Source organism: Bos indicus x Bos taurus, chromosome 25 (genome assembly GCF_003369695.1).
Source record: "Bos indicus x Bos taurus breed Angus x Brahman F1 hybrid chromosome 25, Bos_hybrid_MaternalHap_v2.0, whole genome shotgun sequence".
Taxonomy (NCBI): Eukaryota; Metazoa; Chordata; class Mammalia; order Artiodactyla; family Bovidae; genus Bos; species Bos indicus x Bos taurus.
This window is the reverse complement of record NC_040100.1, coordinates 31,934,770-31,951,089: the sequence shown is the minus strand read 5'-3', so window position 1 is coordinate 31,951,089 and position 16,320 is coordinate 31,934,770. Positions and strand designations below refer to the sequence as shown.

The window sequence follows — 16,320 nt, the reverse complement described above, 5'->3', positions numbered from 1 at the left end:
CTGATTCCTTACTAATATTTTCAAGAGAAAACTTAAATGAACAAGAGCACTATGAATTCTTACCTTGTTTGGCATCATCACAAGCTGCTGGCCTTTACAAATAGATCCTGATTCCAGCTTTCCCAGGACCACAGTGCCCATATCCTGTTTAAATTTAAAATAAAAAACCAAATGTCAGACTTCTGTTACTACTATACAGGAGTTCAACAACCCAAAGTGAAATATTGCAAGGCTTATTCAGAAAAGAAAATCTTTAGCTCAAGTGGTAGAATCCTTAGGATTAATCTTAGACACAGGCAACAAATATACATATATATAATACTAATAAATAAGTATGCCTAGGGATTTAAAAAGAACACACTGCAGGAGACAGAATTTTACGTTTGAAGATCTAAATTTGTTGTTCAAATTGAGGTTCTCTCAAAACTATCTGAGACATTCCCTATTTAAAAACTAAATTTCAAGAAACTTAGCATGAAGCTAATGAAATAATGACGTATTTGAAAAAAAGCAAAATACTACATATTGATAGTGCAGTACTTAAAATGAAGCTGAAAACATAGTTAAAAATAGTGAAGCTTATTATTTTTTTCTTTATTTGAAGCTTATTTTTTAAAGACTACATCCAGTGTTGGTTAGGCTATGGTAAACACGTTCATATGCTGCTGGTGGCCATGTAAATTAGCACTGCATTTTGGAAGGCTATTTGTCAGTATCTATCAACTTTAATGTAGAAACTCTTTCAGAAGTTTTACTTATAAGAATCTCTCACCAAAAAATGATCACTGGCTCCTAGAAAAACAACCAAATTAAATTAAACTGATTTAATTATGGTCTATATCACTGAATAACATAATCTTTATTAAAGAGATACCTGTGTTATGTTGTTAATTATTAAAGTTATTTCATAGTTTAAAACAGAACACAAAATAATTTGTCACCTCCCATAAAACCCAGTTTCTTTAACATTTTGGGTACCTTGTACTTATCCACAATTGGCAGCCTGATTGGTCCATCAACTGATCTATTGAAGTTTGGCAAATTATCCAGATATGGAATAAATGGTAATCCACTGAGAATATAATAAAGAGTCAACATAAATGTTAAAATTTTAAGAAATTACATGGCTCTAACTTTATCTAGTTCATCTCACTTATTCCTCAGAAATGTTTTCTAAAAAAATAACATAATAGATCAATATAATGAAAAAGTTTCCCTGTAAACTTATAAAAATATTTAATGGCAAATAACCCACATGTTGTAATAAACAGAAGCCACACTATATAACTTAATTTTTCATGGACTTTTTCCAGCTCTGAAATCAAGATTCTGTAATTTCCCCTTTAAAAATACAGTATGTGAATTGGGAGGTATAATATTGCCAAGATTGCAATGTTCCCCCCAAACTGATCTACAAATTCAGTCAGTTCTTATTAAAGTCCCACTGCCTTTTTGCAGAAATTTGACCAGCTGATCCCAATGTTCATATGGAAATTCAAGGGACCCAAAAAGGCAAAATATTCTTGGGGGGTGGAGGGATAAAAGTCAAAGACTCACATTTCCCAATTTAAATACTCACAAAGCTGAAGTATTCAAGACTTTACCTTATAAAACATTAATCCAAAAATGAAACACACACCTAAGAGCTTCAATAGGCTTAAATGAAAATAACAGGTCTAATTCTTTATGACTGGATTGGGCAACAATTCCCTAGGCATGACACCAAAAGCACAATTAAGAGAAAAAATAAACAAGACTTCATCAAAATTAAGACCTTTTTGTATTTCAAAGGACACTATGAAGAAAGTAAAAAGATAGCCCACAGAATGGGAGAAAATGCTTGCAAATCATGTCTCTGATAAGGGAATTGTACCCAGTGCATAAAGTACCCTAACAACTCAATAACAAAAAAGAAAACCCAGGTAAAAGACAAAGGTCATGGCATTTTTAAAGCCAAGGTTACACTCAATATTTTCTTAAATTATTGGGCTTCCCAGGTAGCTCAACCCATGAAGAATCTGCCTGCAATGCAGGAGCCCCTGGTTTGGTCCTTGGGTGGGGAAGATCCCCTGGAGAAGGGAAAGGTTACAGTATTCTTGCCTGGAGAATCCCATGGACAGAGGAGCCTGGTGAGCTATGGTCCATGGGGTCGTAAAGAGTCAGACACGACTGAGTGACTAACACACATAAACACACTGGGCCTTCCCTAGTGATCCAGGGGGGCACAGATTCGAGCCCTAGTCAGGGAAATAAGATCTCACATGCTGTGCAGCCAAAAAATTAATTAAAAAAAAAGATTACTTAATAAGACACAAACTTTTAAAAAGATTACTTACATGTACCAAGGACAGAAATCTGATTGCTCCTTAAGATTTGCTCCCGTCAGTCCTGAGCATGGCATGAAGTGAATGTCCTTTTTGGGATTAAAGCCAACTTTTTTCAAAAACGGCACCAGTTTCTCTTTACATTCTTCATATCTATGAATATTTATAAATAATTATAATGTAAAGCAACTGAACTCTATAGTTTCAACATTAAACAGAGTATGAACAAACATTAAGACATCCAAGCTTGCCTCTCATTGCTCCAATTCACTGTTGGGTCGTCCATCTTATTAATGAGCACAATCAAGTGTTTGACGCCTGCCGTCTTTGCCAGCATGGCATGTTCTCTCGTCTGTCCTCCTTTCTCAAATCCAGTTTCAAACTCTCCTTTCCTGGCAGAGATTACCTGTTCCAAGAAATCAACAGTTTATTCTTACACATTCAAGTACACTCTTCTAGCAATACAACATTTTTCTTTTCAGTTTTATCAGAAGCATCTTGCAAGAAAATAGAAGTGAGTGAGTTAGTCATTCAGTGTGTCCAGCTCTTTGTGACCCCACAGCCTGACAGGCTCCTCTGTCCACAGGATTCTGTAGGCAAAAACGCTGGAGAGGGCTGCCTTCTCCAGGGGAATCTTCCTGACCCAGGGATTGAACCTGGGTCTCCTGCATTGAAGGTAGATTCTTTTATCGTCTGAGCATATATGTACTTTTGAATGTCACAATGTCTAAATACTTAAAAAAATTTTGGTATATGTTTCTTCTCATTCCCAATTCTCCAAAATCTAGTACATTTTTATATTTTATATTTTATTTTTACATTTATATGTAAATTTATATTTTACATTTCAAACATATATGTGATTTAGTGCTAGTACAATAACTACCCCCAAATTGCAAAATGACTGAAGATCTTAAACAGATAATTTCTTACTCGTTTTTGTACTCACAGGATTGCGTACAAAATGGATTAGGTTTAGCAGTCAGTGGACACTAATTTCTGACACAGAGATAATAGCAATGGTAGAGAAAAGCAGAAACATTTTCATAAGTAAATCAAATTATGAAGATTTCTTGGGCAGATTAGTGAAACAAAGTGAAAACTGTAACTTTGTATATTTTACAGTTCACTGTAATCTAAATTCTAGCTTTTAGAAGGTAAATCCAAGTGTTTATATTTCAAGTTGGGCTGCGAACAAATACAGGGATGAACTGGAAACATCTTTCCTTACCAGTACAGCCAAATCAGCTTGAGAAGCACCACCAATCATATTTGGGACAAAACTCTTGTGGCCAGGGGCATCTAGAATTGTAAAATGCTTCTTTTCCGTTTCAAAGTAGGCACGACCCACTTCTACTGTTTTACCCTTGTCTCTTTCTTCCTGATTTGTGTCTAAGGCCCAAGATAAGTACCTGAAATAATTTTAAAATAACAATACTGGTAAGAACAGGAGTTTTAAAAATATTCTTCTACCATTAAACATGTAATTAATGGTAGAAGAATTTTATGTTCAACATACATTTAAATCACGAACAGGACTGGGTAGAAGTAAAAATTAAATGACTAAAACTTATATTCTTCTGATTCAAACACTCAAGAGCTTTTATATATATCCAGTGTCAATTATACATTCTGTAAGCAAATATTATGTATAATAACAAGATGACAACATACATAGAAAGACTATTTAGTACCAATGCCAATATCACTATGAGTTAAGTAATGAGTTCCTTTATATTTCATTTTAAAAATCATCTAGCACAAACTATAATACAAGTAAGGCTGTCTAAGGGTACCTTCTAAAAGTGAAGGCCACTAACCCACCATTTGGAACCAATGGTTACTTGCTAAGAATTATTTGGTTATTTCTTTGCCATATAAAATTACATATATAAATTCAAACCATCCGTAACAGTGTTAATTTAGATTACCTCATCACATCATCTGTATTTCATAGTAAGTAAGAAATAACAACAACCTAAGATATGCAGATGACACCACCCTTATGGCAGAAAGTGAAGAGAAACTAAAAAGCCTCTTGATGAAAGTGAAAGAGGAGAGTGAAAAAGTTGGCTTAAAGCTCAACATTCAGAAAACGAAGATCATGGCATCTGGTCCCATCACTTCATGGGAAATAGATGGGGAAACAGTGGAAACAGTGGCAGACTTTATTTTTTTGGACTCCAAAATCACTGCAGATGGTGACTGCAGCCATGAAATTAAAAGACGTTTACTCCTGAGAAGGAAAGTTATGACCAACCTAGACAGCATACTGAAAACCAGAGACATTACTTTGCCAACAAAGGCCAATTAAGCTATGGTTTTTCCAGTAGTCATGTATGGATGTGAGAGTTGGACTGTGAAGAAAGCTGAGCACCAAAGAATTGATGCTTTTGAACTGTGGTGTTGGAGAAGGCTCTTGAGAGTCCCTTGGACTGCAAGGAGATCCAACCAGTCCATTCTAAAGATCAGTCCTGGGTGTTCATTGGAAGGACTGATGTTGAAGCTGAAACTCCAATACTTTGGCCACCTCATGCGAAGAGTTGACTCATTGGAAAAGACTCTGATGCTGGGAGGGATTGGGGGCAGGAGGAGAAGAGGACGACAGAGGATGAGATGACTGGATGGCATCACCGACTCGATGGACATGAATTTGAGTGAACTCTGGGAGTTGGTGGGAGGCCTGGCGTGCTGTGATTCATGGGGTCGCAAAAAGTTGGACACAACTGAGCGACTGAACTGAACTGAATCCATTTTTTAGTATTATATTGATTAGGAACTTTTCCCCTTAACACAGAATAAAAAAAAAAAAAGACCACCAATGTCCTATTGAGATAAAGCTTGTTAACTTAAGAAAAAATAAGATAAGGTTAGAAAGAAGAAAAGAGCTGACCCTCTCTCCATGCAAAGGCAACTTACTGTCAATATATTATTCCATCTATTCTTTTATCTTTCAACGGTTTACTCACATAATGATCATACCCTTAAGTACTATTATGTTATCTGCTTTCTCCCCAAATTCCACTGTAACATCTGTTCCTGATTATTATAAATTCTGTGAATGAAATTTTGTAGCCAGGTAATGTCTCAATTAAATAGATGCTTTATATTTATCCCACAAGTCTCCTCTTATGAATTTATATGTTAGTAGACTACAAAAGCATAAGTCATTTCCTGAAAAGTAACTTATAGTGTCATAAAAGTTTACCAAGTTTCTCTGTTTTTTTCTTTAGCTTCTCTTTCATATTTCTCAAGTGTCCTTTTGTCAACCATTCCAGTCAAATACCTGAAAATGTTGAAAGAAAAGAGAAACAAACATTTAATTACTCATGGATTGCTCAGTTGTGAAGTTAGGAAATCTTTAAAGCTCTCGAAGGCAATTTGAATTCCATAAAAAAGCTACTTTAAAGTACAAGTGCCACTGGGGTAGATGCTGAAATCATGGAGAATTTCAGTGGAAAAGACATTTACAGTCTCAGATTACCTCCCCCAAGATAATGGGAAAAAAATAACTTTACAGTGCTAAATTCTGGCAGCGGACACCTTAACCAAGTAATCATGGCTTTTATCACCAGTAATAGATAAAACATACTGAATATTGCAATCATCTGCACTCTCATACGAGCACAACATACCTTCTGAGATATTCTCTTCCAAAATGCATACCCTCAGTCTAATTATTAACACTGTCAAACCCAAATTGAAGAATATCCAATAAAATAACCAAACAGCACTCTTCAAATTATGAAGGTCATGAAAGACAAGACTGAGGAAATGTCACACGTTGGAGGAGACTAAAGAGACATAACAACTAAGTGTAATGTGGAATTCTAGAACAGAAAAAATGATACTGGTTGAAAAACTGGTGAAATCCAAATGCGATCTGTAGTTTAGTTAGTTAGTTTGTACCAGTGATAACTCGCTAGTTGGGATGATTGTACAATGGTTATTTAGTATGTTAACATTAAGGTAGGCTGAATAAAATTGTCTAACAATTCCACTACTGTTTTTGGAACCTTTCTATAAGTCTAAAATTATTTCAAAATAAATTTTTTTTTCAAACAGCACATGTAAATACTAATGTAAAAGAAAGGAATTCTAAGTGCTATCCAAGCAATTAAGTCTTACTGTTTAATATTTAAAACATACTAGTCAAAATGAGATCATGATTTTTAAATAATACCCAACTGCTTCCCTTGACTCTATCCAAATCAAATCCTGTTCTAAGCTTCTGTCTCTGGGTGTTCTCAATAGTCATCTAAATCAAAAAATATACACTTGCATAAAACACAACATCAAATGGGCCTGCCACTTCTTCCCAGAGTCTTAGGTAACAATTCCTGTATAATAGCCTGCTTTAGGATCTGTTGTAGAAATTTTCAGCAGTAACTGGCAAATTTACTGATTAAGATTACTTAACAAAGCAAGACAATGAAGATATGCCCTCTATACCCTCTGTTATCCTTTAAGATAACAGCTTAAAGAAATGCGTCTACTTTAGGAGAGATTAAAAAGATGTTTAAATGAAAATATTTTTCAATTCTAGAACACATCACTAAACATCAACCATGGCATTTTCATACCTAGATACCTTCTATATATGATAAAAAAGAAAAAAAAAGCATGTTAGCCAGACATTCTGATTAAATCCACATATATTTAAGGAGTTGATGAATAAGGAAACACCAGTTGCCCCAGATTCATTATTCCAAAGAAAATTATATTTAAAACAAAGTAAAATTTCTTATAATTAGGGTTCTATATTACTTTTTATTAACAAATCTAAAAGACAGCTTTTAGAAATACTTTTAATTAAGGTTTCATGAGAGTCTTACAGTGATAACAAAAGGTATTTAACAAAAAATATACTTACATTATTTGTCCTCCAATGGTTGACTTGCCAGCATCTGAAAGTAACAACATAATCAACAACAGGCAAACCGTAGGCGCAGTCAAACCAAAACACAAGGACTATATAGGAACACAACCAAAGGCCCATTTAACATACCTAATTACAGCTTGCAAAAGCAACTGCAAAGAATAGAATCTGGGTCAGAAGTTCCGGTTAGTTACCTTCTCTCCTTGAATCTAAGACCCCCCCCCTGCAGCTCTATAGTGACCTAGGACTACCTTACTGACAATATGAATTACCCAAGGGGAGCCTCAGAAGGAGAACTAAAGTAGCCAAGACCCCTGAACTACATTTAGGTAGTCTGCTTTGCACTTTTAGCCAGTATAGGTATTCCTTTACAAATTTCAAAGGAGTTCTTGCTACCATAAAAAGCAGAATGGTCTATCATCAAATTCAAAAGAAGGCAGAGATAAGAGAAAGGAAAGAAAAAGGGGGACATAATTCTGTTATTTTCTTTTCACACAAAAAAATAGACTTTAAAAAAAAATACTAACTAACAGACGTTATAACATGCTGAGCCATCACCGGTGGCCTACAGACCAATTATGTATCACATACAAATATACTTATTTTCTTCCAGCTACGATGCCACCACAGCTTCCAAGAATACACTGCTGGCAATGTTCTGCCAGCTAAAAAATCTATTGAGTTAAAAATCAAGACGTTTTAGATTAGTTCAGTTTCACTAAATATTTCAGGTAGCTAAATAAGATATTCTCTGATGGATTCAGTAACTTTGGTCATTTCTTATCATTGCTACAAGTGCAACTCACCTACGTGCCCAATGAATACGACATTTACGTGTTCCTTCTTAGGAGCGCCTGGCGGCGCAACCACAGATTTAGGTTTTGGTATTTCCTCTTCCTCCTCCATCATTTCCTGGGCACTTTCCTCTGCAGGCCTTCCATCTCCCAAAGAACCACCATCTGGCTCTGCTTCACTTATTTCTTCTTTGTGCTCCCATGATTCTTCTGGGGACATCTCTGTCTCCCCATTTTCTACTGAAATAAAACATTTTAGTTTAGTATTCTGAAAAAGGTTTATCATCTATCTATACATTAAAACACAGATGCTTTTAAACAAACAGAACTTAACATATTCAGTTCCATATCCTAACATCTAGTGACACACAAGAAAATCTCGTTCATAAAAGAAACATACAAGCTGGCCTCACAGGTGACATCAGAGCTCTGACTCAGATTAGGAGAGACTATTTTAATGGAGCTTCATCTTCATAAGGATGAACAAAATATGAACAGGACATCTAACACTCCCAACAGCCCAGTTACTCTGGCATCAAGATGTCCTGACAGAAAAGGGGAAGTTCAAAATCAGAATACAAAAAAGTGTGAAAAGATTTAGATTTCTGTTTTTCCTTTGGAAGTAGCAGAACTTCTTTACTGAACACCTTGGGAATATGAAACCCTTAAGGGTAAGAAAATTACAAAAAGGAAAAAAAATTTCACAAACGTAAATTAAGTACACCTATTCAAACTGCTTTAGCATTTCCTCCATTTGATTCTTTTATATTTGCCATCACTAAATTTATCATGGCAGTGTTAATGCCCCATTAGCTCTGCTTGCTAAATCCTAATGGCAAAGACTGTTTTCACTGTAGTTTTAAATGTAGGCATTATAATAATGATAACACTTAAACACTTGTACCTTAAATCTTGAGACTGAAAGAGTTTCATATTACTGTATTAATATGGTCAGAAATTTTCTTACCAATAGGTTCTGAAAGTTCCATGCTAACAGCTGAATTTGAACCTAGACAAGAAATTGAGATATATATTTACCAAACACTATCTAGATTTACACACCACAGACAATTTAATGCTTTCTCAATTAGTTGTTCAAAGAGTCACATCACAGAAAATTACCTTCACACAACAATGACTGTTCCTCTTGAGAAGATTCCACAGGTGCTGTTTAACAGAAATAAGCTCTATTAAAAATTGAGACCTATACATCCATTTTACTTATCTTTTAAGAAACAGGAAAAACAGAAGTTCAATAGCAAAACAAAAACCTCAATAATTCAGAACAATGACAACTAACCCAGGGTTTCAAATGACAAATCTGTTTAACCTAAAAAAAATCTACCAACTACAGCCAATTTTAAAACATTTTCAATGTTTAAAATGTTTTCACAAAAGCATGTTTATTCTCTGACTCTACTTCATAAACTTTTCCTTTACAGATGCTGTAAAAGTAACCTGCAGCCCAGCACAAATCAAATTAGATTTTACTCAACAAATACACATTACTACTCTAGATTCTCTAGCCCAAGAAGTAATGATTAGTCCTTGTTAAGATTCTGTAATACATGTTATCATCAAGATCCTTAAATAAATTCTATTCGATACCAATAAAATGAAAAGGACATTCGTATATAGTCTCTGGAATGCATCCAGGCCCTTACATCATCTCAGAAAAAGTGGTTATAATGATGCTGCTGCTGCTAAGTCGCTTCAGTCGTGTCCGACTCTGTGCGACCCCATAGACGGCAGCCCACCAGGCTCCCCCGTCCCTGGGATTCTCCAGGCAAGAACACTGGAGTGGGTTGCCATTTCCTTCTCCAATGCATGAAAGTGAAAAGTGAAAGTGAAGTTGCTCAGTCGTGTCCGACTCTTAGCGACCCCATGGACTGCAGCCTACCAGGCTCCTCCGTCCATGGGATTTTCCAGGCAAGAGTACTGGAGTGGGGTAGTTTTCTCCTATATTAGAATTCTAAGGTCAAGCAATAACCCAGTTTCCATAACTATCACATTACAAACTTTATGGAAGTTTGTAATGGAAGAGATGTATGTGAAATATACACTAATATCCCAGTCCATACATTTATTTTTTATACTAAATACTTCAATACCTAAGTACTCTTGCTTTAAAGCATCTACAAGAGGCAAAAGAAACCAGAGAATTTGAAGTCACATGAATCCTCCACACCAATAAAGAACAGTGAATTCTTAACCTGCAAGACTCACATTTAAAATCAGTGTCCAGTCTGCCTCTTTAGCACAGTAGGCAGCACATCAGTCTCATAAAATCAGTGCCCAGGAAGTATTAACACCCGTAAGTCAACAAAAAGCTTGGGGCCCAATCTCCCAATAACATGAAGTGCTGAAGAAAGTTAATTCCTGAGAGGCCCCTGGTGGCCTATTAGGATTCCAGGCTTTCACTGCCACAGCCCTGGGTTCAGTCTCTGCTCAGGGAACTGAGACTGCACAAGCCACATGGCATGGCCAAAAAAGAAAAGAAGGAAAGAAAGAAATTCCTGTCCCTGAAAGGTCAAGGGCAACAGATTTTTTTTGAGGAAGGAAGTGACATGCCAAGTGTGACTTAGGGAGATCATTCTAAGGTAGTACACAAATGAACCAGAGAGGTAAAGATACCACAAGTCAGAAAGACCAACAACACTACTTACAAGAAAGTATGCCATCAGAACAAATGAGTGGTACAACCAGAGAAGGAGTTCAGTGCAAAGATAAAGGGAGCAAAGATCTGACAGGAACAGGGAGGAAGAATGAAAAGTCTAAGATGACCCCACCCTGTGTGATTAACAGGGTATTTTAACAGGAACTGGGAGGAAAAATCCTTTGAACTCAGTCCACAAAGTAAAAGGAATTGTACTTCAGATATAATATAGATTAGTGGGTTTTTTTGTTTGTTTTCCTATTAAGAAAAGTTTACAGGTAAGATAAGGAAAAATTACTCAATTTTCAGAAAAAGTCAAGTTCATATGCCACCCTAGGGATGGAAGAGGCGGCACAGGGTAGTAGCAAAAGGACAGAACTGAGCTGATTCCTGGCTTGAAATCCTGGCTTGTCATTTGTTAGTTCTCAGATACAGTTATTTCACTGGAGTCATGAAGATGACATGCCATCTGCCAGACAGGATTAAATGAAAGAATAATTTGTTTAGTTATCAAATAACTCGTGGCACCTAGATATTCAACAAATGAGTCTCTACCTCCTAACATGGACTGAGTATCAATTCTATCAACTAACATGTACTGAGTGTCTATTATGGTCTAGACAGGGATTAAGAAGCATTCCCCAAGTCCTGGAGGTAAGGAGGGAGTTGGTGGCAAATTACCCTAATTCCAATTAACCTTTATTGAGCCCTTATGTGCTAACCCGTGTCTCTTCTAATTCCCTTGAAAACCCTATGAAATAGACAACTATCATCTAACATTCAGATGGCCCCTGTTGAAAATGACTCAGAAAAAGTGAACTGAATAAATGACGATATACATATATTCTAAGGCAGGAAAAGACTAAGATAACTGGTGTAGTAGACTCTCCTGTCACTTAGTAAGATAACCCAAACTGCAACTGAGCTTTATAAAATGAAATAGTACATACACCTGAGCACCTAGTTCTAGAACCAACTGTTAAATTTAGAAATACACAACATATGCATTAGGCTGTAAGGCACTTCTCCTGACAGTGACATCAGTAATGAGTTCACCGCCATGGATGCATAATGCAAAATCTGTTCATGGTTTTATTTTTCAAGGTGTCTTACTTTTATGGAATATTTGTCTTAAGTTTACAAAGCTTAGAGACAAAGTACCAAAAGCAATCAAGTGCTTAATATACACCTAATGATATGCATTCAGACCACAGAAGACGTTATAAACTTTTTGATAATGCTAGCGACATTTGCAAACTGATGTTTTTCGAATTAATAAAGCAGTAAAATCACATATAACAAGATGTTCCTTAAATTTAAGCTTCTCAATATCGTTGTACCCAGGCTTTACACATTCATGTAAGCCCTTCTTGTTCATTTTACTCTGGTCTTATTCACAATGCACATCACATCCAGATTTTACTGGCTACTATTAATCCTGGGCTTAGAATTCTACTAGACCCAAAGTCATTTGTTCATGGTTAGCAAACAGGATTTTTAGCGCTTGATTTCTCAAGTCTTGCACAGTTCATACCTATCAGTGAAAGAGAAGAAAACCCTCCCAAGGAATGAAATTATGGTTTCATATATTCCAATGGTGTCTCCATGTTCAGACACACATTCTTATCGAGTATTCGAAGGAATAATTCTAATAAAGTAGGAAGGTTATCAGAGTGTACAAGTGATTAAAACTGCCACACCCTAAGTTAAAAGGAGAAACTAATAATTGTGGTGAAATTATTACAATTTTTTAAACATGACTTGACCAAAAGACAGCCAGGCAACAGTACTGCCTGTGTTTTAACACAGATGATAATCTGGGTCTTAAAACTGCTAGTTAAATATGATCATGGTGAAATAAGCCAGTCACAAAATGTCCTATGTTATACCATTCCACTTCCATGAAATATTCAGAATAGGTAAATCCAGAGAGCAGAAAGCAGACTGGTGGTTACCAGAAGCTGGAAGGAAAGGGGAATGGGAAGGGGTGGCGAAAATGCTTTGGAACTAGACAGAGGTGACAGGTTTACAACACTGAGAATGTTTTAAATGCCATGAATTGTTCACTCTCAAATGGTTAATTTTATGTTATATAGATTTTTTTAATATAAAAAAAATTTAAAGATACAATCATGGATCAAAGGACTTCACCGTGGCAACTCCTATTTTGCCAGCTTACAAGTAAGGACAGCACAAGTTAGTCAAGACCATACATGTGGCAGGTAATGAAAGCTATGTTTTAATTTAAGCTACATATTTTAAACATAAACGATGACCAATTCTCAAAAAGTGCTTAATTCATCTATTTCATAAATCAGCAAGTTAAATTTGCACTGCTTTAGCTATAAAACCAGTCTCTAATCCCCTTTATACACTAAAACAGCTATTTATAATGCCATCTTAAGTAAAATATCTTCCTCCTTTACGCTAAATGGTGTGTTCAGTAAAGAAAAATAAAAACGACTCCAGTGCTGTCACAGAAGTAACAAGTGTCCTACCTGCATGGATCTGAGGAATAGTGATGATTCTGTCTGAGTTTCTACAATGATGGAAACATCTGTGCTGTGATGATAGTCACTAGCCACATGTGGCTCTTAAGCACTTGAAAGGTAGCTACTGTGACTAAGGAACTGCATTTTAGATTTTAGTTTTAAAATTAAACACCCACATGTGCACAGTTGGCTCCTCTAAAGGAGTGACCTCAGTTGCCCTATGAACTTGCCTTATCTGGATTTCCACTTTGCCCTATTCTCCAACCACTTTCCACCTGAAGAGCTAAGGACCTGGCTTCTTGACTCCTCTAAGATATGACCCTCTTTCAATTATAGATCCACCCACACCCACAGCTTAGTTCTTGTTCCTTAGGAGATTATGGACTTCTAGAATGACTGGTTTTCTGAAACAAGGAGACTTTTTTCTCTACTTTGTCTCCACAGGTTGGCACAGTGTACTGTATAGAATAAATACACACCTAATTTTTACTGAATTAACTTCAGCAGTAGGGTTCAGAACAATTTTATATGTGCCAATTTTCTAAGGGAGTTAGAGAAACAATATCCAAGAGATGTTAAAGAACAGTTTGAGTAAGGAACTAAAATTCTCTGGCACACAGGTGACCACATGGTCTCACAAAAGCTCAGGCATTTTCTCCCAGACAACACTGGAAAATAGTAAAGGCAGGTATCAGAAAGAAAAGCCTGCAGAACATGTACAAGGGTCCATGGTTTTGCCTTAACTACCTAACCCTCTAAAAATAAAAAGGCACAATGTTACAGATAGTGGTGATCACAGCTGTTTACTTTATATCATTTCCTAAAGTGTTTCAAATAATTTCAAAATGTTACTTTAAATTAGAGCATTGCCATACTTCATGGGTGGCTCAGTGGTAAAGAATTCGCCTGCCAATGCAGGAGACACAGGTTTGCTCACTGGTCTTGGGAACTAAGCCCATGCACTCCACAACTACTGAGCCTGTTTGCTGCAACTGCTAAAGCTCGTGAGCCACAAGAGAAGCCACTGTAATCAGAAGCCTGAACCGTAACTAGGGAGTAGCCTCCACTCACAATTAGAGAAAAGCCTGCACAGCAACAAAGACCCAGCACAGCCAAAAAATAAAATAATAAAATTTAAAAAATTATTAGAGCATTGCCTACTTATGACGTGTACCCAGCTACTGCTGAGAAAGAACATGGAGACAGTGCCGTGGTGCACAAACTCATAAGCCCCATTTTTGAAACTGTCTCAGCCAAAAGACTGTTTAGCTTCTAATTACAAGGAAAAACTAATGGACTTACTATTGCTAGGATAAGCTCTGAAATCAGATCTAAGTTCTAATCCCAACTCCTCCATTTATTCATGGATGTCACGTCCCCTATTTATTTAGCTTCTCTGAAACTTAATTTTCTTATCTGTAAAAACAGGTCATCAGTATCTATACCTCAAGACGTTGTTGTGAAGGGCATTTTAACCAAGTGGTAACTGCTCAATGAATATATTATTATAATAAGCATTTCAATGTCCCATAATGATTATAAAAACTTTTAAGAATGAAATATAAGAAAGGCAAATTCCAGGACCACTTTCTCAGAAGATCCATGCTGGCTGTAGTAATTAGCTCTGGGCATGCTCTTTTTTTTTTTTGTCATTATTAAACAGCATGGTGTGGTAGAGAGCACTAAATTAGCAACTGGCAAATTTGGATTCTAGACTCAGCTGTGTCCTTAAACCTGTGAGTGACCTCAGGCATTCATTCAACATCTCTTATTATTACTGCCAGGTCATCTCTGGTCCTAACATTCTGAAGAACCTATTTACTCAGTCACTAAAGCATATCAATCTGAACAGGCTTTTCTGTAGAGTAACTTAAGTTCTACTCTATTTTTCAAACAATGCTAAAAGATAGTCTTTATAATTTATATACTATCTGCTGCAAAAAGAATGAGATATTTAATTTCAGATACCACAAAAAAGTACAAAGATAACAGAATACCATGCACGTGAAACCAACCACCACAAAGGAGATGGGCTCAGTAGTACTATAAGAACTCCTACTGGAGTTCCACAGAAACAGGCAACCTGATGACATTCTAAGGTACATACTTTTTTAAATAAATTGAGGGATAGTTGATATACAATATTGTATAAGTTTTGGATGTACAACACAGTGATTCACAATTTTTTTTTAAAAATTTATTTTTTTGTGATTCCAATTTTTAAAGGTTATACTCTATAATTACTATAAAACACTGGCTGAATTCTCTATGCTATACAATATATCCTTGTAGGTCATTTTATACATAGTAGTTTGCTAAGGTATGCTTTTTTTATTTCAAGTGAAGAGAAATACAATTACTTAGAATATGGTCTGGAATTAGGTTTGACCACTCTCAGACAAGGCTAGCTCAAAAAATCCTTGAGAACTGTTCCTCTCACCTAGAAAGGAGAGTATGATGGGGACTGGTTTAACTTGGAGTAGTAATGTAACAACTAACCTTTCCTTAGAACAAAGTCATTTATGAAAAAACCAACAACATATCTGTAGCTCAGCCACACTTCGTTAAAATCTACCAACAGCAGGAAGAAAACTCTTAAGAAGTTTCAGTATGAACCATCAACTGACAGCTAAAAAAGGAGTATGAGGACCTCAGAACAACCAAGTAGCCAAAATCTAACTTCTCTCAAAATTTTAAGAACTGTGAATTGAATGATGAAATTGTAAATAAGGAGCCAGAATCAAAGTAACTCACCCATGTTTAATACGAAATAAACAAGTCTTTACTTAGAAGTGGGCTTTCCTGGTAACTCACATGGTAAAGCGTTTGCCTGCAATACCGGAGACCCGGGTTTGATCCCTGGGTCTGGAGGGTCTGGAAGATCCCCTGGAGAAGGAACTGGCAACCTACTCCAGTATTTTTGCCTGGAAAATCCCATGGATGGACGAGCCTGGCAGGCTATGGTCAATGGGGTCGAAGAGAGTCGGACGTGACTGAGCGACTAACACTTACTTACAAGTAAAGATGACTGGTACTCTAGCAAATTCCTAGGAAACTTGAAGTCCAGAAACACAAGAAAGGTGAATTTTATGTTAATTGTACCTCAGATATTCACAGAGAACACTTAGTAGAAAACAAATCTGTGGTTTTATGATTAGGGTGACACGAGTGAAAT

General features: G+C 36.2%; 2 protein-coding genes across 12 annotated transcripts in view; one reads left to right on the top strand and one right to left on the bottom strand.

Annotated features, from left to right (window-relative positions):
* The window catches only part of TNFRSF17 (TNF receptor superfamily member 17), a 130,717-nt gene that overhangs the window by 20,988 nt on the left and 93,409 nt on the right, over nucleotides 1-16,320 (top strand). The gene's annotated exons all lie outside the window — the stretch shown is intronic.
* GSPT1 (G1 to S phase transition 1) overlaps nucleotides 1-16,320 on the bottom strand; it is a 29,553-nt gene that overhangs the window by 7,803 nt on the left and 5,430 nt on the right. For 2 of the 3 annotated variants that reach the window (XM_027527174.1, XM_027527172.1), the window contains exons 2-11: nucleotides 9,120-9,164; nucleotides 8,965-9,006; nucleotides 8,010-8,237; nucleotides 7,198-7,231; nucleotides 5,533-5,610; nucleotides 3,556-3,736; nucleotides 2,576-2,730; nucleotides 2,337-2,477; nucleotides 979-1,072; nucleotides 64-144 (exon numbers count right to left, since the gene is read on the bottom strand). In XM_027527174.1, coding sequence (XP_027382975.1) covers nucleotides 64-144; nucleotides 979-1,072; nucleotides 2,337-2,477; nucleotides 2,576-2,730; nucleotides 3,556-3,736; nucleotides 5,533-5,610; nucleotides 7,198-7,231; nucleotides 8,010-8,237; nucleotides 8,965-8,986 — 1,014 coding nt within the window. In that variant the 5' untranslated portion in view covers nucleotides 8,987-9,006; nucleotides 9,120-9,164. The remainder of the gene's footprint in view (nucleotides 1-63; nucleotides 145-978; nucleotides 1,073-2,336; nucleotides 2,478-2,575; nucleotides 2,731-3,555; nucleotides 3,737-5,532; nucleotides 5,611-7,197; nucleotides 7,232-8,009; nucleotides 8,238-8,964; nucleotides 9,007-9,119; nucleotides 9,165-16,320) is intronic. The other variant, XM_027527173.1, reaches the window with a different exon arrangement.